Consider the following 26,645-nt stretch of genomic DNA (forward strand, 5'->3'; position numbering starts at 1 on the left):
TTGCAGAGGCACAGAGAGTAGCGCAGAGAGTGGAGTGATGCAGAGTAGCACGTGGAGTGGTGCAGAGTATAGCAGAGAGTGGAGTGGTGCATAGAGTGGAGTGGTGCAGAGTAGCGTGGAGTGGTGCAGAGTTGCGCAGAGAGTGGAGTAGAGCAGAGAGTGAAGTAGTGCAGAGTAGCGCAGAGAGTGAAGCAGAGTAGCACAGAGAGTGGAGTGGTGCAGAGTAGCGCAAAGAGCGGAGTGGTGCAGAGTAGTGCAGAGAGCGGAGTGGTGCAGAGTAGCGCAGAGAGTGGAGTGGTGCAGAGTAGCGCAGAGAGCGGAGTGGTGCAGAGTAGCGCAGAGAGCGGAGTGGTGGAGAGTGGCGCAGAGAGTGGAGTGGTGGAGAGTAGCGCAGAGAGTGGGGTGGTGCAGAGTAGCGCAGAGTGTGGTGGTGCAGAGTAGCGCAGAGTGGGGTGGTGCAGAGTTTCGCAGATTGGGGTGGTGCAGAGTTGCGCAGATTGGGGTGGTGCAGAGTTGCGCAGAGTGGAGTGGTGCAGAGTTGAGCAGAGTGGAGTGGTGCAGAGTTGCGCAGAGTGGTGTGGTGCAGAGTAGCGCAGAGTGGAGTGGTGCAGAGTAGGGCAGAGTGGTGCAGAGTGGAGTGGTGCAGAGTAACGCAGAAAGTGGAGCGGAGCAGAGTAGCTCAGAGTGGAGCAGAGTAGCGCAGAGAGTGTGGTGGTGCGCAGTGGTGCAGAGTAGCGCAGAGTGGAGCAGAGTAGCGCAGAGAGTGGAGTGGTGCGCAGTGGTGCAGAGTAGCGCAGAGTAGCGCAGAGTGGTGCAGAGTAGCGCAGAGAGTGAAGTGGTGCAGAGTACCGCAGAGTGAAGTGGTGCAGAGAGTGGAGCAGAGCAGCAAAGAGAGTGGAGCAGAATAGTGCAGAAAGTGGAGTGGTGCAGAATAGTGCAGAGGGTGAAGTGGTGCAGAGTAGCGCAGAGAGTGGAGTGGTGCAGAGTAGCGCAGAGAGTAGAGTGGTGCAGAGTAGCGCAGAGAGTAGAGTGGTGCAGAGTAGCGCAGAGAGTGGAGTGGTGCAGAGTAGCGCAGAGAGTGGAGTGGTGCAGAGTAGCACAGAGAGTGGAGTGGTGCAGAGAGTAGAGGGTGCAGAGTAGAGCAGAGAGTAGAAGGTGCAGAGTAGAGCAGAGAGTAGAGGGTGCAGAGCAGAGAGTAGAGGGTGCAGAGTAGAGCAGAGAGTGCAGAGTAGTGCGTGGAGGGGCGCAGAGTAGCGTGGCAGAAAGTGTGATGACGCAGAGTAGCGTGGCAGAGAGGGGAATGGCGCAGATTAGCGTGGCAGAGAGAGGAATGCCGCAGAGTAGAGTGGCAGAGAGTAAAGTGGTGCAGAGTAGGGCAGAGACTGGAAAGGCGCAAAGCAGAGAGTGGAATGGCGCAGAGAGTGGAGTGGCAAAGATTGGAGTGGCACTGTGTGGAATGGAGTGGCGTGCTCTGGCATAGAGTGGGGATGGCTAGAGTGGGGATGGCTAGAGTGGGGATGGCTAGAGTGGGGATGGCTAGAGTGAAGGTGACGTGGAGCAGAGTGGCCTAGAGTGGGGATGGCTAGAGTGGGGATGGCTAGAGTGAAGGTGACGTGGAACAGAGTGGCCTAGAGTGGGGATGGCTAGAGTGGGGATGGCTAGAGTGGGGATGGCTAGAGTGAAGGGGACGTGGAGCAGAGTGGCCCAGAGCAGAGTAGAGTGGCTCTGAAGGGCGCATCACAGAGTAGAGTGGAATGGCACTGTATTCTGAGGTGTAGTGTGGAGCAGCAAAGAGTGGCACAGAATAGAGTGGTGTAGAGTGGAGTGGCATTGGACAGAGTGGGTTAGAGTGCTGAAAAGTGAGAGTAGAATTCATAGAGTGGAGTGGCATATGGTGGTGTAGAGTGGCAATGAAGGGAGTGGCGTAGAGTAGCATGGATTGATGGAGAGTGGAGTGACGTAGAGTGCTGTGGAGTGGCATAGAGTGCTGTGGAGTGGCTGAGTGGAGAGGCATAGCACTGAGAGAAGTGGCACGGAGTAGAGAGAAGTGGCACTGATTGGTGTATAGTGTTGTAGACTGGGGTATTGTAGAGTAGCTTAAGAGTGGTATAGAGCAGTACAGTTAAGTAACTTCAGCATCAATAGAGATGGTGGATAGAGTCAAAGCAACATAACTAAGAAGCTCTATGGTCAAGTTAAAAATAGGAAAGCACATTGCACGTCCAGGAATTATACTGAAACACTTCTAATCTGTTAAAAAATAGTGCACTGCAAAAAGATGACGAAGAACAAAGACTAGGAAGAACACATGTACTTGGTCCATACTCCATGGAAGAGCTTACACAAGAAGGGAGGGAAGCCTACTGGAGCAAACAATTGAAAGACAGCAAATGAGAGTAGAAAACTAATGGTATACTTGGGTGGGGTGAAAGCCCATTGAATTGTAAACAATGCACTGTCTAAAGGGGTACTAAAATTAGTTTTCCATGATGTAGTTAACTTGGACCTAAAGGTTGTGGTAGATGGGTGACGGTAGATAACCCCATATGTTCGCTTGGAGAGGCGCTAGGGAACTTCTGGTTTATTAACATCCGCAAATGCAGGATACTCCTAGTTATTTCTTTAGAAGGTACGAGACCATGAAAAGAGTAAGGAAAGACATATATCCGTAGTGATAAAGGCACAGAGAAAAAATAAACATATTTCTATACGTCCATCCGTTGACTGTATTCGTAGTTTTTTCTTTCACTTTAAATGCCACTTCGTATATTGTCAGACAAGATTTTCCCACTTCCACTTTTCCAATTCAGCTCTCAACTTGCTTTTTGTTTACTTAGTAAAATGGGCTTAAATACTGTGGCATTAATGTTCCCACCTTGTCCCACAGTTATTCATCTCTACTGTTTACAATAGAGTTTGTTAACAGTCTCAATTTTTACAAATGGTTGTTTTCTATAATAACAGTGTCCGCTTGCTGTGGTAGGTTAATTTATGCATAGCAAGCATACGCAATTCGCTACAAATTTAGGGCAAGATGCCCGTTAGAATTAATACCTGATGCAGTTAAAACTGCAAACTACGATTTGGGCATAATGTGCAAAAACACTATATGAGTGCTAATATATTCAACTGAGTTGTCCACGTTCAAAAGAAGCTGTTAGGAGTGCAATACTAAATACCAATGTAAATGATAAGCCTTTAAGATGGGCTGAATTCAATCATGGTTTCTGCATTGATTGCTATTCTGTGTTAGTTTTTTCAAATCAGGACAGGGCACACCTAACTGTTGTTCCTGACTGGAGTAGAAACTGGATTGGCAGGGAATAGCGATCATGCTTATTGCTTGGATTAGCTTACCCTAAAGTCATGGAGGCAAGGATCATGCAATATTTTCTTCACTTTATTTCTCAAGCAGCCAAATTAACACCCCAAAACCTCCTTTCCTTGTGAACAGATAAACAAAAGTCAATCAATCAGAATAGAGGTTGCCCTTCACATTCCTCTTCCTACTGTCATGCTACCGCTTTCTTCGCTGTTTCAACAGCCTCAGATAAGGGCTCCCTGGGCTCTCACAGTAGGGCCTGGTTTTGAGGAATTTGTTGTTTGTTTTATATGCTATAACAATCTTTTGTTTCACCAGTGTCACTGTGGGAGCTCTATCCACTCCTTTTACGGACAGGGCATGGACTAAAAAATCGGAGTTAGGAAGATGAGCACAAATCAATCCACCAACATCTAGAGGGTTTCCACGCTTTGCTAAGCGCTCTTTACAGACAAGCTCTATCCCACACGATGACTGCTCCTGACACTTTATCTGACAAATGAGCTTGATGGTGAAGGGTTAAAATAGTCTTTCGCCGCAAAAACGACTGGATTCATTCTGCCTGCCTCCTGGAATATTGATACCCTCCAGGGTCCATATTGCCCATTGACTGCACAAGAACGATAAGGACACTGACCTAGATGAAAAAACGATATGTGTTTAATTATATATATATATATATTCCCTTGTGATCTGACAAGGTGTGTGGTGTCCTGGGCATTTGACCCTCATTCTTCAGGCTTTCAAACTGTAACTGGCCCCCTCCCAGTATTCTAACAAGCATTGGCATAGCCAATAGGTCTCGCCTTTGGGACCTTCTAAGTGTTTAGCCATGCAACAGTTGATGTTTTTGCACCAAGGATATTGTGCTGCATAACTAAATACTTATAAAGTCCCAAAAGTGAGACCTATTGGCTACGCCAATGCTTGTTGGAATACAGCTGTCTAGCAGTTGTTGCATGGTCCTTTGCTCCTCTGGTCCCTGTTGCCCCTGTTTCAAGTTACTCTCATTCTCCTGCGCCACAGTGTTATCTTTGGCCTGGAGCTGCCTCTGTCTAATTTATGCTTTTCCCACTTGTTCAAAATTTACCATTAAAGATCCCTTCACCTTCCGTCCATCCATTATTTCACTGTTCACCAGACACCCACCATTAACTCATCCATCAACCATTCATAATCTCTTCATCATCCATTGTAACATCACCATCGATGCACCATTGACCATCCGGTCGTACACCACTTATCTATTCACCTGCCTGCAGCCAATTGATGCAATACTCCAAGTAGGCCTTCTAAGGACCATTCCTGAACAGGACAAAGCATGTTAGAGGTTGCCTCCAGAGCTGGATGCAAAACTATTATCAAGGGCATTTTGGTGTGGGTAGACTTGGTACTCCTATAATATTCTTTTAGATACTCTTCAATGCCTTTGGGAATTGGCCACAAAACATCTTAAATGTGAATATTCAAGTACTAGTCTTACTCATTTAGTTAAATAAGAAAGGACTGTACCCTTTTTTCATGTTTACCGATATGAAGTTGGACTTTTGGGGACGATGCACTAATTCATGTAAAAGCGCATCAAAATGTTCTTCTGTAGTACTACCTGTACTCACAAATGTGTTTGTGACTCAGCCCCAATATGTCTCCAGGGATATTGGTTGATGTACAGTAAAGTGACCTTCAGATTGGGATCCAAATTGGCAGCGGTGTCCAACGAATTAAGGTAAAGTAGGGCAGGTGACGAGTCAAGTTCTAGACACTTTTATTAAGGAGGTGAGCCTTTTAGAAATAGAGTATACAGCTTTTCACTTTCAATGATGTGTACATTATACAAATGTAATATAGTCTGCCTTCTGGTTTCATCGCCTCAACAGCTGCACTCCATAGAACCTTCCTTTTGTGATAGTGTGATCATCTCCACCATCCCAGCCTCTGCACTCTTTCCCTTTCCCTACGGCCTAGTCACTTTGTTTATCTGCATTGAGGCATTACAGTTGGAAACTCAAAGATGGTCGAGGACAATAGAAGCTTGTTGTAACAGTTCTGTGTATCCCTAGGAGCTTGCAGTGCCGGTGCATGGTTTATCTGATGTGTCTGTGACTGAAGCTTGCCTGCTGCTTAACAAGCTGATTCTATTCCAGGTGTGTGAAGAAATGGTTGCAGCTTCCCCAGGCTCGGCGGTATCTTCAAACGCTCACCGCCATGTTGCTGAAGATCGTCGGAGCCGCCAGGTCAGTCAGGGAATATTTCCAGGGGTAGTTGGCCCAACAGACCTCCTTTTCTGGATGCAACGGGATACCCTCACGCAGCGCTGCCCTTTTCAGCGTGCTGCAGGGGACTGTTTGCAGAGAAAAACTAGGGGCGAAGGGCCACGGTGAAGAGCCTCAGCTTTCCATTTCTGGTCAGGTCGCCATCTTGGGCACGCCCCCTCCCTGTTCTCTTTCTTAATAGTACCTAAATATCCTCTTTACATCAAAGATGTAAAGTGCCATTTCTTTTGGAATTTAGGGATTCTGGAAAGGAGAGAAAGGCTAAAATCACTTTAAATAGATAAGAAAAGACAGTACTGTAAAGGTGTAAATGGTATTATAAGAACGCAATGCCTGAATGTCACTGATCTGTTTATTAAACGGATCAGTAATAGTCAGGCATTGTATCAAATAAGAAAGAAATGTTCCATGTCAAATGAGGTAGATCTAATTTGTGCATCGTCTAAAATAACTTTTAATATGATTGTGTGCCACAGGAGAGTGCCCTTATAGGGGGATACTGCTCGTTTAGCCCCTCTAGTAAATCCTTATTCATTAGAACAGGTAAAAAAAGGATGTCTGAAAAACATGTTTTTTTAAGTTGTATTCGCAATTAAAAGAGTGTTAATTAAAGAAATGCAAACTCCAGATTATGATAGAGACTGTACTGTTATCTTCTTGCTCAGTCTGTCTTGCAGGATTATGTCTTTGCTGATAAGACAGAATCCCCTCAATTTAAACTAGGATTCTGCAGTGTGGCTCACAAAGGTAGATGAGTTTCAGGATAATCATAAACTATATAAATGATTTCAATGTATATTAATTATATTTAAATGTATGTCGTTGGCACAGCTTGAAAACCCTGCAAAATGTGTCCCAGTGGAGCATATTGGATAATCCTAATTTGAAGTGTTTAAAGTCTCCTGGACTGCTCCATGAAATTAATAAGAAGGAAAACTCAAGAGGTCATACTGCAGGGATTTTAGAGTTAGATAGTCCAGTTCAGTGATAAAAGAAATGGTTAAGAAACTAAAAGAGAAGAAAAGGATCTGGTTGTCACATATCACACTGTCAACATGGCAATAAAACAGATTTTCACTTTAGACGCTGCCCTAAGATGAATTGTTTATGAATGTGTGTGTCATTTAAGACAAGTGTATGGGATAGAGGAGAAAACAAATTATTTTTGATGGTGAGTTGTACTTTACTGACCAATGATGGGCAAGTTCCCATGCAGCTTTGGAGAAGTTTCCTGGCATGAGCAACAGTATTTCCTGATAACTTAAAATTTCCTAGCCCTTTAAATATGCATGATGATTACAAATGAAACCTGATATTTTCTTTGGCAATAAAAATATAAGTCTATATACGTTAGTTTGCATTGACTAAAATAAAAACTGTATCAAGGCCTTTCAGGCCGAAAGGCGTCATGGTGCATGTGCCGAGAAAAAAATAATTTGCACTGGGAACTTGGGGCTGTATCCCGGCGCCTCTTTTTGGGATTTGTGCAACAGGTGTTCAAAGATATATACTTATACATATATACAAATATACACATATATATATACAGCTAGATAGTGATGCCATGGAACAGACATCACAGACAAACATGCACTTAAATATGGTCCGCAGAGATGAAAGCGCTAAAAACTCGTCAAAAACTGTTACAGGGCAATATATGTGGCTGCAGGCTAAACCTAAGAACAGCTTGATTCAGGTTTTGCACTAGAATATCAAGTGTAATTTGCGTCCCCAATTTTTCCATTTCCGGACAAAGCTGTGACATAATTCTCCCATGACAGAAGATCAAGGAGATAAGGGTTCTTCATAAACAAAACAAGACAGTCCAGATGAATGCTACTTAGAACTTTCATTTTCATGTGTGGGATATGGGCAGTAGTATCAGAGCTGGCAACATGGCACAATTAAACCAAAGCATTTAGAAGTGAAATGTTATGAAATGTATAACTTTTCAACAAATCTCCAAAAGCATGAACATAAAAATTCACTTTATTTTAGTGAGGAGCACCTACTGGAAGCATTACTAGTACTAGGCAGTGCATCATCTGGCTCAGCTCCCCAAAAAAATTTAGCAAAAGGCAGAACAACTGCAATACGCTACTAATAATTAGTCTCTCCATAGAAGAATATTCTAGCATGATTATGAACACTGAATAAATGAAACTTGTAAATTAAAAGAAAAAATATGACAACAGCAAAAACAGTAAAAAAAAAAACTAAGGAATAAAAGTACTCCGTGAACAATTTTTCAGACAATGGTTAGTTCCTCAGATTTTTCAAAAAATACTTTTGAAATTACCTAGAGGTGAGCTAAAGGCAAATTTGAAACATACTTATGAATAAAGTATTTAATGAGTCCTGTTAAGGGAAACAGTCTGCCAAAAACAAATTGGATTGGAGAGGACTCCTTTAAGGTTTCCCCAGAGCTTTACATTTTGGATTTTACCAGTAATCAATTGATAGTATTAAATTTATAGGAATAATTAAAATGAACTAATTTTTGCTCATTAAGGTTAAAAACACTCAAGCAATTCTACCTGTATTTGGGGGCTGAAAAGTAGACTGACTCGCTGTGGGGAAACCTCCAAAATTACTCGAACCACTAGACTGTCCGAATGCTTCAAAGTTTGCAAAATCTGCATTTGCAGAATTTTCAGCTGTAAATCATAAAGGAACAATAAAAGTTAATGGACTTAAAAAAACAAATGCAAACAAAAAAGATGAATTTCAACAATGAACAACAACAGCTTACAATGGTTATCTAATAACAGTAATTGCTAAAATGAAAGGATTTAAATGTTTAGAGATTCAAAACAAAATGATATAGTAGGTTGGCGACTTACAAGTCCAGTAGTTATAAGTTTTAGCTTTCCCAGGCGTTATCATCCTTTTCATGTTCTGATGTAGGAAAGATGAATTTGTAATAGCATTTTATGGAAATGCTTATCATGAGGTCACTACAATATTACTACATTTGTACATCAGTGACCATAATCCCTGACATAGATATGACCAAGTCAGAGCAGAGAGCGAAGGAGCAAATCAGTGTTCATGACAATTCATCTACAAAACTTAAGAGGGACTATGTTAGACCTGTCATCCTTAGGGTGGTCTTCCTGATAACCTTTTGCCTGCTTACCTCCTCTTTTTGCTGTATTTTGTGTTGACCATATGACTGAGCCCTGTGCCACTGCTGACCAGTGCTAAAGTGCACGTGCTTCTCCCCTAAACATGGTGACATTTTTGTATATCCATTTTACATATTTAGTTTATTTGTAAGCCCATTGTAAAGTGGTATATCATAAACCCAGGGCCTGTAACCTAAATGCTACTAGAGGGCATGCAGCACTGATTGCACCACCCATATAAGTAGCCTTTCAAGCCGGTCTCAGGCCAGTTTACTGCCACTTCAACCTGACATTTAAAGCCACTTGCCAAGCACTAAACTCCCCTTTTTATTACACATAAGTCACCCCTAAGGCAGGCCCTAGATAGCCCTAAGGGCAGGGTGCTCTGTATGTAAAAGGTAGAACATGTACTTTCAAGTTTCAAAATGTCTTGGTAGTGACAAATACCTAAATTAGTTCTACACCACTGAGAGGCCTACTCCCCTTATAGGGTAGCACTGGAAATTCCCAAATACACTTTTAAGATGTAAATCCTGATTAGAAAGGAGTGGCTACATCATGTTTCATATCTTTGAAATGGTAACGATAAATTCTGTTAAAGTTGAATGTACCATTAATATTTTAGAAATTGTCATTTTCCTGCTCTTATTGCTCTGTGTGCCTTGCAGGCTATATCCAATACACAGCTGGGATGGGTGACAGCTGCAATTTGTGCATTCCTTCTATCCAGTCACAAATACAGGAAGGGTAGGTGGGACAGATAACTCATCTGTATTCTGTATTCTGATAACTCTTCCTGACACACCTGAATAAGCAGTACCCTGTTTTCCACACAAAGGGCTGATTACTACCCCCAACTGATAGTCTGGAGCCATGGCTGGGAAGCAAGGTGGGCCTGTGTATTTTAAGGTACTGCTTTGAAGTCACCCCCACTTCAAAGGCACAACTGGGTGTAAGTAAGGGACTCTGACCCTACCAAGATAGTACACTACTGAACATGTGAAGAACTCTGCCAGGAGTAAATACTTCTGTGCTACTCTGCTTGACTGCTGCTCTAGAAGAAGAACTGCTTTCAGTACTGCCCTGCTGATCTCTGCCCTGCTAAGGACAAGGACTGGACACATCTCACTTGAACCCAGAGTGACTCCAATACTTTAAGCAGTGCCTCTTTCGATAAGCCTGGTTACTCTGTGCCAAGCTACCACAGTGTGAGCATAGGTTATCTTTTAGTGTTTATCTAGCTTACCCTGACTAGAGGGTTGGTTCCGGCTTGGACAAGGTACATAACTCTGCCAACCAGAAATCTCAGTTCTAACAGGCTATTACATTAAGGTAATGTAAGGCTATTACATTAATCAGACCCTCCAGTTTTTAGCGATTTCACGATTCGCAAAAAAAATCGCGAAATCGGCTGACTAGCGCGATTGCCGCGATATTTACAATTATTGCCGCAATAATTATAAAAAAAGTGTAATCAAATCAAACATTACCCTTTTATAGGCTGTTCGCGCATGTCACAACTGCCGCCGTCCAGCCACCGAATACCTGCTATATCCCACTTGACAAGATCCAATCCTTTAGCCTGTGATGTGCAAATGCAGCTACTGGCGCCTCGATCCTGGAACAGGACTTTTACTCTCATCATGACGCCTGAGGCCAATAACAAACTCTGAGCCTGCTGGCGAGGCCGCACCCCTTCCTACCTTCTGGCAGGCGAGTACTGTAAGGGCAAAGGTCACGGCTTACATCATTTCCCAAGCGCTAAAGTTTATCTCCCCGTCACCAAACCCTGTGTTTGAGGCTCGTGTGCAGCGTCTGTTTACCTGCTGCGTTAACCTTTTCCAAGTTCAGGGAACCTGAATCTGTGATCTTTCGAGTACGGGGGCAGTCAAAATATAAAGCAGGAATATTATCGCATTACTGCTGCTCTTGTCCACGACCAAAGTGAAAACCAAATATAAGTCCTGGTGAAAAGGTTCAAATGAACCCGTCAATGCAGATGGCTGTGACTAGATGGATGACGTGGGGCCTGGTTGGATTGTTGCAGTCCACTCTCTTCCTCACTCAGGGCGCAACCCACCGAGAAAATGCTAGGATGGCAAGCCAATCATTCCGAGAGCAGGACATTGTTTAATTTGAGCTGGGGAGGGGGGGGGGACACCAAATCAAGGGGAAAACACACAGATCGGGAAGCGAGACGATTAGAAAGATGGCAACCCCGCCATAAAAGGAGAAAGCAGGGACCTGCCAGAGTGAGATAATAGAGCAAGAAGTGTCTGGTAGTGGAGTACCAGACAGGAGGTGGATTTAAGACAGGAGTGCAACACCCATTGGGCTCACCGGGCTTAAGATCCCCCCCCCCCCCCCCTGTCGTTTGTGTCAGTGCAGGCTGACACAGTTTCGCAGGTTGGCGATGTCTAATGCAGCCGCACCCGAGTACTTAACAGGTCTTTCAATCAGGTTACAAAGGAACTAGGCTAATGTCCTTCCATTTCTGGTACTTTGCTGCAGTTTCAAGATATTCATAGAGTTTCTAATTGCTCAAATGGGGGCATTTCTGATATTTATATGTTTCCCTAGACTTCATTGCTTGATTTCGTTCAGGTGAAACGGTCACTCAATCGTTGAGCGTCACTCATATTTACACTTAATTTATGAAAATGTCACACATAGCAACCTGAAGCCTTGGCAGTTGTGTACCCTGCAGCAGCGTTGGGGATATTTTAAGGCCCTTTTAGACCATTGGGTTTCAGATAGGAGGAAAGTTTTAAATGGATTTCCTTGCCTTTGTCCACTCACAAAGTGTCACTTAAATTGTCACACTTAATTCAATACATTACTTTCTAGTAAAGCGCTCTAGCAGCAAAGCAAGACTTCCTGTATGGGTCATATTTGTATTATCAATATATTTTCAATGTTAAAAAGGGTGATGGAAATGACTGTTTTTTAAAATGGACGTGTCCAGGAGGCAGCGGTACCCCAGCAGGGATGCATACATGGGTGCTAGAACACCCTAGGGAGAAATAGGGCCCCCTCTCACGAGGTGCAGATTGGAGTTGTGCTTCTGTAGAACCGCAGACACTTTAAACATCCCAGTTTCACAGTGGAATTCCCTGTTAAATCAGTTTATATTGATTTCAGGCTGAAAATGAATGATTACAAGTAAAATAAAGTGCCGCAATAATGCCGCTAAATTTCCATTTTTGTGCCGCTAAATTTCCATTTTTTTGCCGCTAAATTTGCAAATCTATGCCGCAATATCCTGGGGGGTCTGATTAATGTAATGTCATTCATTTTCAACCTCGACAGGCTAAATCAAGGAACATTTAGTATTGTGGTTATCATCCTAAAGAACAACGCTTCTACGAAAGACAATGAAAAGGAAAAAAAAAAAAAAAAAAAAACAATATTCACTCATGACTGATATTTTTAGGGCCGCTCTTTGTAGGTGTCATCTCAAGAAGGGGAAACTTGTTTTTAAACTGCTATTTATTTCTGCAATCCCTTACAAGAAGCGTGATAACTCAGTCTTTGCGCTGTAAGGTAAATCTTCTCGTTTTGAATTGTTATTCTTCATCATGGAGTATATTCAGTAACGAGGACCATTAGAATGTCCCTTTGGTTTCCATATGATCCCAGATCATTGAAAAATAAGGCCTAAAACTAAATTTTTAAAAAATTACACATATAAAGGAAATATTTTGTAAAGCAAACCATATATAGAGACTGGAGAAAGAATTAGGCACTGCCCAGTTATAGCCTCCATCCCTGATCAAATAGTACCTTACATCTCATTTCTTCTACTTGAAGAACCACAAGAAGCATCCTAGATTACGTAGGTCAGGGTGGGGAGATTGAAAAATCTGTCAAAATGCCCAGGAATAAGAAGCAAAATTATGGGCAAAAACATTTACCTTCTCCATTAAAGGATCTTCACTAAAACCCAACACCACTGAAAACAGAGTAAACGTCATACACCCAAGAGGGGAAAACGTAGTAAACTGTATCTAAGGTATTCTGCCCAAACAAAGAATCTACTTAGATAGAACAGTCAATGCAGTAATTTCGGGAAGTTTATATTTTTGTAGGAGTATAAAATCTCATGGCCATGTTCAATACCACAGCGGAAGTTGCTTAATTTCCCAAACCACAAAGCTGTGTAATTGCAATGTGATAACAGAAGCATATTCAATAAAAATGTCCATCTATGTATGGCTGGCCAAAATAGAGATGCCCATGTGCCCCAGTGGTCCAAGACCAAAGATGTTCTAAAATATCTACATTTCTTTTCCTCAAAATAATAGTTTTGTATCTGCTTAACATAGTTGGTATGCTATGACTATTTTACTCGAGCTGTAGAATTAACAACGAACACAAGACATATGAGCTGTCTGATTTAAATGGAAATCTGATATCATCTAATGGGGTAGAAATGGCCAGCATGAGGGGCATGGGCATTTCTATAAATTACAAAAAGCCTAAATATGATTCACTTTTAGCACAATTTTTACTGTTGAGAACGTTATTATCCAAGACATATATTTCATGTCTTTTTGGTGCACAGTACATCAAACACACAAAAGGCGATGGAAGGAATACTTGCGATTTGTCTAACCACTGGCAATCGCTCGGTGTAGCATCACAAACCATTGTTGTTTTGTTCAGCATGATACCTCCGTTTGGAAGCAGCCATATGCAAGTCATTCTCAAGCCTGTTCCTCATGGGAATAGTGCAGCCCAATCTGCCAGGTCCTCACTGAACTCAAACAACCAATATAGGGCCTGAATCGCCCTGATAATGGCTCATTAGCCAGGTATAGCTTGGTTCCAGTGGAATCACCTTTGTGTTAGATGTACCACCCTAAGTGGTAAGGGCATGCCCAGACACTGGCCCCATGATCACTGTGCTCACAATCTTATGTGCTACGATCTTGAAAGTCACTAGCAGGACTGACAGCCTCGAACATCTTTACCAAAACAGATGGCAGCAAGCAATCCTGAAAGGACTGGGGTGCTCCTTCAAGAACTCTGGTCACCTGCTCAGAGGGATCACAACCTTTTACTTTCTTTCCCCAAAGATGTGTTAACCTCTTCAGTCCTCCGATGGCACATGTCTGTGTCAGACGTTCTCTCCCAGCCCCTGCGGCAATTGGCAAGTCTTTCTCCTGCCTTTCTTAGCATGATGAACCAAGGCAAGCCCCATAACTCACTCTGGCTCCACCACACCTGGCGACACTGGGGGAGGGGTTGCTGATATCCGGCACACAGGCGGCGGTCTTGTCTTCAGAAGCCCCCTTCCTAATGATATGGATGTTGCTAATCCTACATGGGTGGTGGCCCCACTGCCAGGTCACACGAGGGTTGCCAACTTTGATGCTCACACGGGTGACAGTCCACATTTCACAGTGGCTCCCGGCCTCATGATACAGAGGTCAAAGACTTTTTCAAGACCTGGATGGTAGCCTGAACTCTTGCTGCTGTCCAGACAAAAAATATCACACTTTACTCACAAAAATCCACACGTCAGGATCACCACTGGGCCTTGCCCCCCTCGAGAAGCTCTCTTATTCCTCACACGGTCCACTGGACTTGGCTGACTGGCAGTAGGCTCTGGTAAAGAGGTCTTGACCTTCTGTGTAATGGCCTCTCAACCTGCAGGCAGTTTGGCATACCTGCTTCCCTGGTCCCGGTTCCAGCAGCTAGAAGTCTTGGCGATCTGATTTCTTTTGTTGAACAATGCTGTTTAACATGTAGGTCAAATACTCCCGACCTCATAGTCCAACTCCAGACATAAATGTGATTTAGTATTCGTTCCTTTGAAATTCGGACGGAGGGTTTCAGCTCCTCTGAAGTGCTCTCTCCTCTCCAATGCCATTTGTCAAAGGGAAAACCTGCCACAGTAGGAGTGGCTCCAATTTTGACTTGTCCACAACACAGACCAAGGGAGTAACGTGGGATCACATCTGGCTGACAGACTCCACTTAAAAATACCTCACAAACTTACAAAGGCCAGGCCTTGCTCTCTGTGCAGATGGTTTGGTTCACACTTTCAACATTATCAGTCTCACCATCTCCCTGAAAGGAGTCAATGCTCCAATGACCAGTAACTCATCCTGGAATTGAAGAGACCTTTGATGTGAACAGAGAATGCTCTGCTCCTAATGATTAAATGTGTGCTCCCAAACGAGCTCTCAGGTATGTCAAAAATGCACATCTCCTGTCTGAGGTTGTAGTGCAGACTTCTCCTAACCTCTCAATGCCCTGAGTTTCTAATATGGAACCGCAGGCCTCCATGTTATGTCCCACACATAGGCACACAAATAAGTTATGTACATACAGAGGGGACAACATCACAGCATGCACCCGCAAGTATCATGTGATGCCTGGCACTACACACAATCCATACAGGCCAGGGTTGAGTTAAGTACACAGTCAAAGAACTTACACGAGTGGGCCAATAGGCACCACTTGCATGGTACAGGTAAAAAGGCCTATAAACCCTCATCACTATGAAACTAAAAACGGGTACACTGCCCCCACCACTGGTAAGGTCAGTAGCCCTCTACCATCAAAAGGGAAGTGCTTGGTTTGTCCCTCACAGCCTAACATGACCACATTACTATGAGAGAGACCGAGGTCAAGGAATAGATGCATGGCCATTGTCCACATCAGACACAACACTGGTGATTTTTACAATTAAGAAAATGTATTATCTCTAGATAGATCCAAGCCCCTCCACTGAAGGAAACACTTCCTTGCCATTCTTCATCAGTTGAGTCAGCTGTGATTTTAAGATTCTCTGAGTGTTGTACCAAACAAATAAGTATACAGTGTTATGTTTTTGCTCTAATATAGAGGTAAAATATTGATCAACAAACCAAGATTGATCAGAAAAATATATTTTTAAATCTAGTTACTTACTTGTAACATTTCCTTATTAACACTATGTTCACCCGTAGCCGCCTTTATGTGAGCAATCATTATAAAGCAAAATACCCTGCTCTGAAAACAGTGAAATTACCAGCCAGTAAATACATCACAACACAAACTAAACTGACATTCTGGAAAGACATTCGGGATACTAAAATGCGATTCCTCATCTGAAAAAAATACATACCAGGGTGACTGTTGAAATGTGCAAAGTTAGCAAAATTTGTTGAAACGGTTGAATGAGAAGCAGGCGCTGGTGCTGCAAAGATGTCTGCGCCAAGGTCGCTAAGGAGATCGAACTGTTTCTTTTCGTGCTGGGTTTGCGGTTGTCCTTGAGAACGGCTAGCCACAGGAGACTAAATGCAATATGCAAATTAGTTAACAAGGTAGAAATAAAATTTCCAACATGGCACTTCAGTAAATCGCAACCGGAAAATGATCATTTATTTAAAAAATGAAATTAAGCATACCAAACAACTGCAATTGTATTAATCAAAATATCGTACTGAATGCTGCCTACCAGTTTATTCAATCATGTAAGATTAAGGATATTATAAAGCCAGCTCAAAAATCTCCACACAATGGCTCAATCAATTGCAAAGGATTTTACTCAGGAAGGTGTGCTGCGTCCTCTACTAAGACATTGTCTGCCTTCATGGTCAGATTCCATTTCTAGTGAGTAGGTCAAGAAACTAGGTCAAGACAAGTGCAGACTAAGTGCTCTCAGCTGCCCATTCTAAGCTGATATCCCTGCAACTGAATTCTGGAAAATATTATTAGACTAACAGACTTGCTACAAGTTTCAAAACATATTTTCCTCAGACAATTATTTAAAATAGTTATATTTTAAGGAGTTCTAATTCTTCAAATGTATTTGCTACACTGGTATAGACAAGTTATGTAGTGATTATACCTTGTTCATGTTCTATTTAAAGCCCATGATTAAGGCAGTATATGCTTATGGTTTTTCATTTAAGGAAATTACTTTATAGCCAGTCAGACAGGCAACTCATTTGGTAAGAGACAAGTACTACACAGAATGATTCTCCAAGTGCAGTTTTATGAATGAATGAATATTAGATTTCTAAAGCGCTAACTTAGCCCAGGGTGTCAAGGTGCTGCAGGAGGGACTGTCATGCAGAGAGAAAAGAAGAGCTCAAACTGACGTCTCTGTAAAGAGCCAGGTCTTAAGAGCCTTGCGGAAAAGAGTGAGACATTTGTCCAGAGAGATCACCAGGGAGGGAGTTCCATAGCTTAGCAGCGGCAATGGAAAATGCACTACCTCCCCATCTAGTCTTCTTAAACCTTGGAACTACCAACAGATTTTTACTAGCTAACCTAAGCTGCTTGGCAGGGACATAGCCCCGGAAATGCCTTTTAATAGAATCCGGGCCTAGGCCATAAAAAGCCTTGATGGTAAGTCATAGTGCTTTAAACTGAATTCTTCAATTTAAAGGAAGCCAATGCAGCTTGCTCAGGGAGGCAGAGACTGAGTGGTGTTTTGGAAGATCCATCACCAGCCTTGCTGCTGTGTTCTGCACCAGGTGCAGAGGACGTACCAGGCTCGTGTTAGTGCCCAAATAGAGGGCATTACAATAGTCCACTCGTTTTTTTCCCCATTAAGTTTAAGGTAGTTCTCAACCATCCAAGAGGAGACCGCCTGCATGCAATTTTTAAAATTCGTACCAGATTTCCTAATGCAGTGAGTAATAGACACCATAATTTGTGTCATCAGCATAGGACAGTACCTCCAATTCAAATGATCTTACAACGCTTGCCAGTGGGGCGACACATATTAAAAAGGGTCGGGCTCAAAGAGGAGCCTTGCGGGACTCCACATACCAAATGATTAGGAGATGAGTAGAACTGGCCCATTTTTACCATCTGAGAGGGATTTCTGAAAACTGATGGGGTCCTCTCAACATTAGCAATTTCCAATGATGAGTATATATCCATGATTTTAGTGCGGAAAAAAACAAACCATTTTTTTCGCAGAGCTCCTGAGATGTGTCCGCCAGATCAGAGACAGGAGGAGAAACAAGCGAATTAATAACATTAAAAAGCTCTCTAGGAGATTTAATGAGTTCAGTAGCCTTTGAGTAAAATACTACATTTTCCTCCATAATGGCTATTTTCTATTCCCTCAGGCGCAGTTTGTGTAGCTCTCTACCCGCAGGACTAAGATCTGACCGCCATAACCTTTCCTGCTTATGACGGGGCTGCCTCAAATGTCTAAGTCTTTCGGAGAACCATGGAGCAGAGGGCCTTTCCCTTGCTGTGTAATGCTCCTTAAGGGGCACTAAGGTATCCATGGCTGCTAAAAGCCAATTAGAGAGATCACCAGCCACGAAGTTCGTATCAGAATACATGGGGGCCTGAAAGTTTTTAAATAAGTTAAGAAGAGCCTCTTTACTGATAAGGTTAAGATTTCTCTTTTTCTCAGTTACCCTGTTATTGGCGGGGACAGTAACTGGTACCAAAGCCTGGAAATTAAAAGGAATGGCATAATGGTCTGACCAGGAGGGGGTATAGGCTCTCCTACTTTGACTCTTAAATCGTTAGTAAATATGCTATCTAATATATGTCCTGCCACATGGGTGGGGCTCAAGACCAACTGTGACAACCCACAACAACCCAGAGTTTCCAAGAGGGTTTGAGTATCTTTACATGAGGCTTTATACAAATGAAAATTAAAATCATCCAACAGGGTGAGATTGGGTTTTTGCCAAATATGGTTCTAACAGATTGCTAAAGTCCTGACTAAATGATGATTGCGGTCTGGGTTGCGGATAAGTAACTACACCAGTAAAACTTTGTAAATTTAAGAGCCCTTTCTTTGTGTAGATAACATTTTTTTTCTCATTTACCCTAAAAGGCTAGGGTTCCTGGCGCAAGGCGCAGTCCACGCGCGTGCGGGCACAGACGTACTTGCCTTGGGCGCGCCTTCCTTTGGCACTACATTTTGCATAATTTTTCTGTTTCAAAAGTGCAGAGATGCAGGAGAACATTTCAGAAAGTGCCTCTTTGGAAAACATGCAGTGGTTTTAACTCCAGTCAACCTAAAGCCCTTCTCCCCGACCACCAAAAAGATTCTCAGAAGGAGGCGGGGCTGCAGATGGTAGTGGCAGGCCCTTCCAGTGAAGGGAGTGTGTTTAGGCATTTGAGCAGGGGAAAAATGTTTGGGCATGGCGGGCTCAATAAATTAGTCTCAAACAAACTTACCAATCGTAATGTGATAGAATAACTACTAGCGCAGATGCAAGAGACGTAGTATTGAGTAGAGCTGATGCTAGATATGATCTGTACCTGTTGGCCTAGAAAGTTTCAGATGGGTCATATTTCCAGATAAATGCAACATATAGTCAAAAATAGCTATAAATTATTTATTTCCATAGGTTTCCATAGGTTTCGAGGAATATGGATAAGAAAAGTTCATCCACATTTTTGTGGCATGCTTCACCACTGGTGTCCTATTCCTATCTTGACAAGGGAATACCAGCAGAACGGACTCAACTTTGGTTTTAAGGAGTTCTCAATACGAAGTAAACAGATGTGCAGGGATCCATGTTTGCCAAAATTGCCTCAAAGTAAACCCAAAATATATCTTTTTAACAGGGGGTATCTTGAGTAACGTTAAAAACGGATTTGTTGAGTGATGTCTTTGAGGTCAATTGCTCATAAATCCGCTATTAAGTGCCAACATGTTTCAGTCATACTCATTGCCCAGTTGGGTCAATGGTCTTCATCAAGATTGGCTAGAGCTATACCTGAAGAGCATATAAAATTCATGCATTCATAAGCCTACTAGTAAACAACACTTTCATACCTCCGTTAGTAGACATTAGAAATAAAACTTCAGAGTGGTTAAAAAAACAGTGGTTAGGGTTATATCTTATTCTACATCGCCATTGTATTAAAAGACAGGTAAAAGCAAGCAAACTGATTTCCAAAAGGGACGTGTAGCGGCTACACAACGAAGAGAGTGAGAGAAGAAATGACTTGTTGCACAGCCTCCATATCAAAGCCAGATCACAATAAATGTGACAGAGTTGAAAATGACTATCACACCCATATTTTCCACTGGTTTGAAAGATTATGGCTATAGACACCTCACTCACATTTTTGTGGCATGCTTCTTCATTGGGTCTTTCGCCCATCCTGGTTGGTGTACACGACCTAACTAGGTCTACATGAAGCCTTTCAGGAAAGGTTTTATCAAGAAATCATTGGCCAAGTGTACAACCAAGAGCTATCTATAAACAACAATTTTGATCAAGGTAGACAGTGAAGGTGGTATTCATAACTCACTGAGAATGACTTCGGAAAAAAGGAATAATGTAGCCTCAATTTGAAAACCCATTTCCAGCAACAACATTTAGTGGAGGATTCTAGGATGAAAGGCTTATTATGTTTCTCCAATTAAACTTCCCTTCAAGCTCATGGGACTAAGATAAGTGATACTACCCAAGAATGGGCTTCTTAGTTCAGTAAAGCTTAGCATTGCAACAGATCAACAAATGACTGGACAAAAACGTTTTTAGTTCCGACCCTTTGAAGAGAAAACAAATACAACGTCTAAAATCTGCTGATGTTTGTTCCCCATAAATGCTTCTTTTAGAAGTGTTATGCAAAGGAAAAATAAAAACAGACAAAAAACCTTTCATAGACTGCAGAGTGTTAAGACCTAACTTTCAGAGAGTGAGCTTTAAAAGTATTCCTAAACATTATCATAGCTAAGAATTCCCCTGAAGGTCTCTTCAGTTCCTTCCTTCGCACCTGAATTACGATAAATCTGACTAGAGGTTTTTCCTTCAGTTTTTGTTTTCAACAATGAAACATGGAAGGCAGGAAGATTTCAGGTGGCACTTAAATACTAATTTACATGTTGTTGGGGACGTCATTTACGCCAAGACATTAATTTGATATATGCCTACATTTTCCAAATATGGGATTTAAGACTGCTTTCCCCAACTGTTTCCTAATCTGCGAATTCCAAAATCCACTAGAAAATGGGTCAGCTTTCAATAAACTAAAGAAATTGAGCAAATTAAATTAACATGCAAACAAGCTAGGATTAATATTGATTTGCTGGTCTAAGACTTTCTAAATGGTACAATATTCCTGTGATGGACTAATCATCTGTAAACCACATTTGTTCAATATTTACTCTAGATTAATTAATGTGATGCAAATACCTGTACGGAATTATCAACGCACTTGCGCTGATATACCAACTCACAAAATGAGTGTAAACTCACCGAGGTGCGAAAGTTATTATTTATTTATTTTTAACCACAAGATGCCCTTATTTGTCATCAGCAAATATTCTCAATTCCCTATTACAAGTTCTGGTTACTTACCTGACTTGGTGTTCCCTTGTTTAAGTGCAATGGTGGTGCAGAGTCTCCTAAGAGAGTTTTAAGTGGTTTCACTTCAGGTGTGCTGCTTGTACTGCTTGCTGAGGAACCTGAAATGGAAGCATGGACTGAGGCCACAACCTTTGCTTGCTCCGGAGGCACATACCTTCAAATAAAAGATAAAAAAAAATAGATTACACATTTGAAAACATTAAGTTCTAACACATATATTTGGAGTTAAAACACAAAACTAATTTGTGCTAAAATAGGTGCCTGTTTCTTGATCAACTCACATAAAACATGAATACATATGACTGTAAATATGGAAAAAAAATAACAAAAACTCATTAAAGAACAAGTTACTTACCTTCAGTAACGCCTTATCTGGTAGAGACTATATCCAGTTGCAGATTACTTACCATTGAATTTCCCAGGAGTCAGACTGGATCCGGAAGATTGTTAGCAGTAGCCTTGAGCGCTTGTGGGTAGCGTCAATCGGCTTCGAGAGTGCCGTCTGTGCCGGAAATTAAGCACCTATATGGCAGCCAACTAGGCGCGCTGACGTCAGTTTCTTTTCACGGCTTTCCATGCCAGAAGCCCGAAGACATGAAGAACACAGACCACTGGTGTGGAAAGCTAGAGCACTGAAAGGGATCACAATGTGCCTAGCTATCTGCATGCAAAGCAGGGAGGTTTTGCCAGTCAGTAAGCAATCTGCAGCTATATATAGTCCCTATCAGATAAGGCATCAAAGATAACTTGTTTATTGGAGAGAGACTTAGAGCCACAGATACCTTACTTTTAAATAGACACCCAAAAAATACCTCAATGGGGTGGGTCTACGGAACAATTTCACACAAGGAAGTCCTCCTAGGACTGAATGGGTGAAGTGCCCATCTCTACGGACCCGACTGTTTAAACTTTCCAGACAGTAATGTTCGCCTCTGTATAAAGACACCCTTCGTGATCAGCTAGCCACCAACAGCTGAGTTTATCTGCCCTGACGTTCAGGGAACCTGCTAGGTGTTGCCCCATCTGGGATATGCCTTGCTGTTCCAGCCATGCCCAGAGATGCAGGGCTTCGTGACAAAGGGTCCACAACCCCACTCCACCCCATTTGTTGCAGTACCACATGGCAGTGGTGTTTAACAAAATTATCTGCACTAGCCTTCCATTGATGGAGGGCAGAAAGGCTTTCAATGCCAGTCAGATCACACGGATCGCCAGCATTTTGAGGTGGAGCCTTGATTCCACTTGAGACAAGAGTACTCTGACCTCCACCACTCCCAGATGGCCACCCCATTCCTGGAGTGACATATCTATCACTACTTTGAGATATGGTTGGGGAAGGGAAAGGAGACTGCCTCTGATCCAATCAAGGTTTGTTAGCCACCACTGCATGTTCTTTGCAGTCTCTTCCGTGGAGAAGTGTGGCTCAGGGGTTAGAGGCGGCAGACCCGGAAGCTGAGATCGGCCCTGGACCAGGGTTCAATTCCCCGCCCAGACAGGGGTTGGGCTCAATAATTCCACGGACTCGATAATTCTCACTCCGGTGCCTACTCCACTCACGGGTTCACACTCTGCGACTCTGGGCAATAGCTTGCTTAATCTCCACAACGGCCCCTCGCGGCGGGATGCCTGGCTTTCACCTTGTGGATACCCTGCCGGGGTATCTCACAGGGGAATACCAGGACGGGTTCCCTAAGCAAGCGCATAGATGCCTGCGATGTGGGCGATTTGCGCTATATAAATACATGTACATACATGTACATATGAACCAAGTCAGAGAGATTCCCCTGATGCTGCGCCCACTGGAACTTTATATGTCCCACTGCAGAGCCAGTATATGCCATCTGGTATGTGTCACTTGCACAGAGGTCTTCAAATGTTTTGATGGCTAGAAAAACTCATCAAAATTATTTAGGCATAAGGAAACCATCCTGATTAACATTTCTAGAACCTGGTACTCCACATCATCGGCATCCACTGACAACCATATACGCCTCCAATTCCCACAGCCAATCATGTTTACGGTGGGGAAATAATATTAAACAGTGTTTATCAAACAAAAGGTTTCTGGGTGGCAGTGGTTTGATGTCAGAGGCTTACCACACAGTTCAAACAAAAAGTATTACCCAAAAATGCACAAAGTTACTATATTTTTCACAAAAAAAACATAATTTGAAAAAACGTATTTAGATAAGAACACTTTTCTGAACTAATGTGATGGGTGGGCCTGTTCTTGCCCAGAGAGACGGTCAATCTGTGGTTGCACCTCATTAGTACCAACTTAACACCTAAATATAGCAATAAGCAAAACAAAAAGGTGACTAATCCTGCTTCGCAAAGGGCCTTATACTGCGTGACAACACATCACTGCTTTTTTGTACATTTTGAACCGGGTGAACTATAAACTAATTTCTATTTTGCTAAAATCAGCAGATTACGTGGCAGATGATGGATTATGCGACATTAAAATCTATAATTATGCGAACATCGCCGCGGCCACAAAGTCACATAATCCCAGTGACCCTGGGTATAATGGCTGTAATGCATAGGTTTTGACTTCAATGCAAGACATCCAAAGAGAACCATACTAAATTTCATGGAATGCTGACAGCTTTGTTTTTACAGCTGCTTGGAACTGCAGATTGCTGAACATCATTCATCAGGATTAAAAAAAACATTTACAATCATTAATGATGAACTGTAAGGTCCAAGTAAAACGCTTTCTTTAATTCCACGGGAGGGTGTGGTTCCTTAATCTTCTTTCACCCTGTTTTTCTAAAAAGGGTTTTATGGTTAGCATTATGAAAACAGACGCTTCTATTTTAGCAAAAACTGACCCCTGGTTCTTTTGTTTACTACTGTTGTGGACTTCAGTCATGTTTGTGGGCGATTTGTGTATTTTCAGTTGTACGAGGTCACTGTGGGAGTGAGCCTTTTCAGGGGCCCACTGGTGCAGGGGTTCGCCCTTCTTGGTCTTTAAGTCCTTAGACTAACAAAATAGAGATTGGCACGGGAGCTGTAATATCAAAGGAAATAGATTTATTAACCTATCATGAGGGAGACTAAGTCATTACGGTACCCTCAGGCCACTGTATTAGGTACTTCAAGGAGTACAGAAACCATGGGCCTTTTATGGCCAGTTTATAGCTGAGTGAGCATGAAGACTCAAAAAGAGGCGGTACAAGTATACACAAAAATAGTTATTCACATATGTGGTCAACTGGAAACTACTTAGTCAACAGAGTGGGAGGAGTAACAAATAGTTGGAATAGCCTGACAGTTGTATCCTAAAACAGATGCATTCTGGCAGCTACAGGCCTTTCTGAGCATGCGCATGGCTCTGGCTGAGTGCTGAAGGAGTTAACTATAGTTGATAACTCAAGCAATACAAGGGCAGGCAACAGTGAAGACGGGAGAAGCACATTGCGAGCACACGGCTAACTAAAATGGCTACCACAAACAAAATGGCTTCAGCTTATGCTAAGGGTAATTTCTGCGATTTCTACATCACAGCCAGTGACAGAAAGCACAAATTAAGTAACTATGTTATACTTGCATTACATAGACTATAAGATAAACTGCTACACAATGTGCAAAACATTTCACGATAAAATGGTGGTTTCAAAATATAGATTTTTTGTCAAACTGAACCATACATAATGCAATTGTTTTTTTTATTTAACTGTTCCTTGAACACCTCCAAAAGGATAATAAACACTATGTAAATACAATTAAAAGTATGCACTTCAGAGCGAAAGACTTGCATACCTGCTCTGTGCAGATGAGCTGAAACCACTGCCATCACCCGAGGGGCGCTGGCAAGGCCAAAAATGAGCATGGTGAACTGAAAATGCTTGTGGCCTACCGTAAACCGCAGGTAACGCCGATGGGCAAGCAGGAAGGGGATGTGAAAATAGACATCAAGTCAAGTCAAGTCAAGTTGATTTATATAGCGCGCTACATACCCAGAGGGTCTCAAGGCGCTTGAGGGGGGTGGGGAACTACTTGTCAAATATCCAAGTTTTAAGTTGCTTTCTGAATGCTAGGTGGTTCTGAGTGAGACGAAGGTGAGTGGGGAGTGAGTTCCAGGTTTTAGCTGCCAGGTAGGAGAAGGATCTACCTCCCATGGTGGTTTTATTGATGCGAGGTACGGTAGCAAGGGCTTGGTTGGAGGATCGTAGCTGGCGGGGGGGGGGGTGGTGTAGAAGGAAAGTCGTGTGTTGAGGCAGTCAGGTCCAAGTTCGTAAAGAGCTTTGTGTGCGTGGGTTAGGAGGCGGAAAGTAATCCTCTTATTGACGGGGAGCCAGTGGAGTTTTTTCAGGCGGCTGGAGATGTGGTCTTTACGTGGGATGTCTAGTATGAGTCTGGCTGATGCGTTCTGGATGCGTTGGAGTTTTTTTCTGGAGTTTTGCGGTGGTACCGGCGTATAGGGTGTTTCCGTAGTCCAGGCGGCTTGTAACCAGTGCATGGGTGACCGTTTTTCTGGTTTCGGTGGGGATCCAGCGAAATGTTTTTTTGAGCATGCGAAGAATGTTGAAGCAAGATGATGAGACGGCGCTGACCTGTCTGGTCATCGAGAGTGAGGAGTCTAGGATGACGCCCAGGTTCCGTGCGTGGTCCGTCGGGATGGGTGCTTTTCCAAGGGCCTCTGGCCACCAAGAGTCATCCCAGGCGGAGGGGGAGGTTCCTAAGATAAGGACTTCTGTTTTGTCTGAGTTCAGTTTCAGACAGCTATGCTTCATCCACTCGGCTACTTCTTTCATTCCTTCATGTAGGTTGGTTTTGGCGGTGTTAGGGTCTTTGGTGAGTGAGAGGATCAGTTGGGTGTCATCAGCGTAGGAGATGATGTTGAGGTTGTGTTGGCGTGCGATGGCTGCGAGGGGGCTCATGTATACGTTGAAGAGGGTGGGGCTGAGTGAGGATCCTTGTGGTACGCCGCAGATGACTTCAGAGGCCTCTGACTTGAATGGTGGGAGGCGGACTCTCTGGGTTCTTCCGGTGAGGAACGAGGTGATCCATTCCCGTGCTTTTCCTTGGATTCCGATGTTGCTGAGGCGTTGTATGAGGGTGCTGTGACAGACAGTGTCGAAGGCGGCGGAGAGGTCGAGTAGAATGAGGGCCACTGCAAGTCTAATCCTACCATCCAGTGTCCGGGGTCCAGGCCAAACAAGACCTGAGCCAATGTGAGCATCTTGAATTTCTCCTATTTATAGAAAGTTGTTGAGGGCTAGATATCTAGGATAGGACAAATACCCCTGTCCATTTTTGGAACCAGAACGTAGAGGGATTAGCAACCACAGCCAGCTTCTGCAGCCAGAACCCTCTCTATGGCTTCCTTGGCCAAGAAAGCCTTGACTTCCTTGCAGAGCAGGGACAAATGATCGAGTCATCGCAAAATGGAGGCAATGAGGGAGGCATGGCCTCAAAGGGGAGGCAGTAGCCTCTTCGAACAATCTGCAGAACCTGTTCAATGTTCTAGACTGCCAGTAGTGGAGGTGATAGCAGATCCAACTAGACGCCCACGACCTAGAAGGACAAGGAAAGTTGGGTTTGAAGGCTACAGCTGCTGGGGGTGGAGGTAGCTCGACCAAACTGCTACCTACCCATCCCACGAGGTCGGCATAAA

The 26,645-nt window shown here is 43.1% G+C and overlaps 1 protein-coding gene across 1 annotated transcript in view; it reads right to left on the reverse strand.

Annotated features, from left to right (window-relative positions):
* Positions 1 to 8,118: 8,118 nt before the first annotated feature.
* The window catches only part of LOC147683308 (arf-GAP domain and FG repeat-containing protein 1-like), a 234,859-nt gene continuing 216,332 nt past the window's right edge, over positions 8,119 to 26,645 (reverse strand). Inside the window, exons 4-6 of the mRNA XM_086942518.1 lie at positions 21,014 to 21,176; positions 15,841 to 16,009; positions 8,119 to 8,252 (exon numbers count right to left, since the gene is read on the reverse strand). Of these exons, the coding sequence (XP_086798644.1) occupies positions 8,119 to 8,252; positions 15,841 to 16,009; positions 21,014 to 21,176 (466 nt within the window). The remainder of the gene's footprint in view (positions 8,253 to 15,840; positions 16,010 to 21,013; positions 21,177 to 26,645) is intronic.

This window comes from Lissotriton vulgaris, chromosome 11, assembly GCF_964263255.1.
Source record: "Lissotriton vulgaris chromosome 11, aLisVul1.2, whole genome shotgun sequence".
Taxonomy (NCBI): Eukaryota; Metazoa; Chordata; class Amphibia; order Caudata; family Salamandridae; genus Lissotriton; species Lissotriton vulgaris.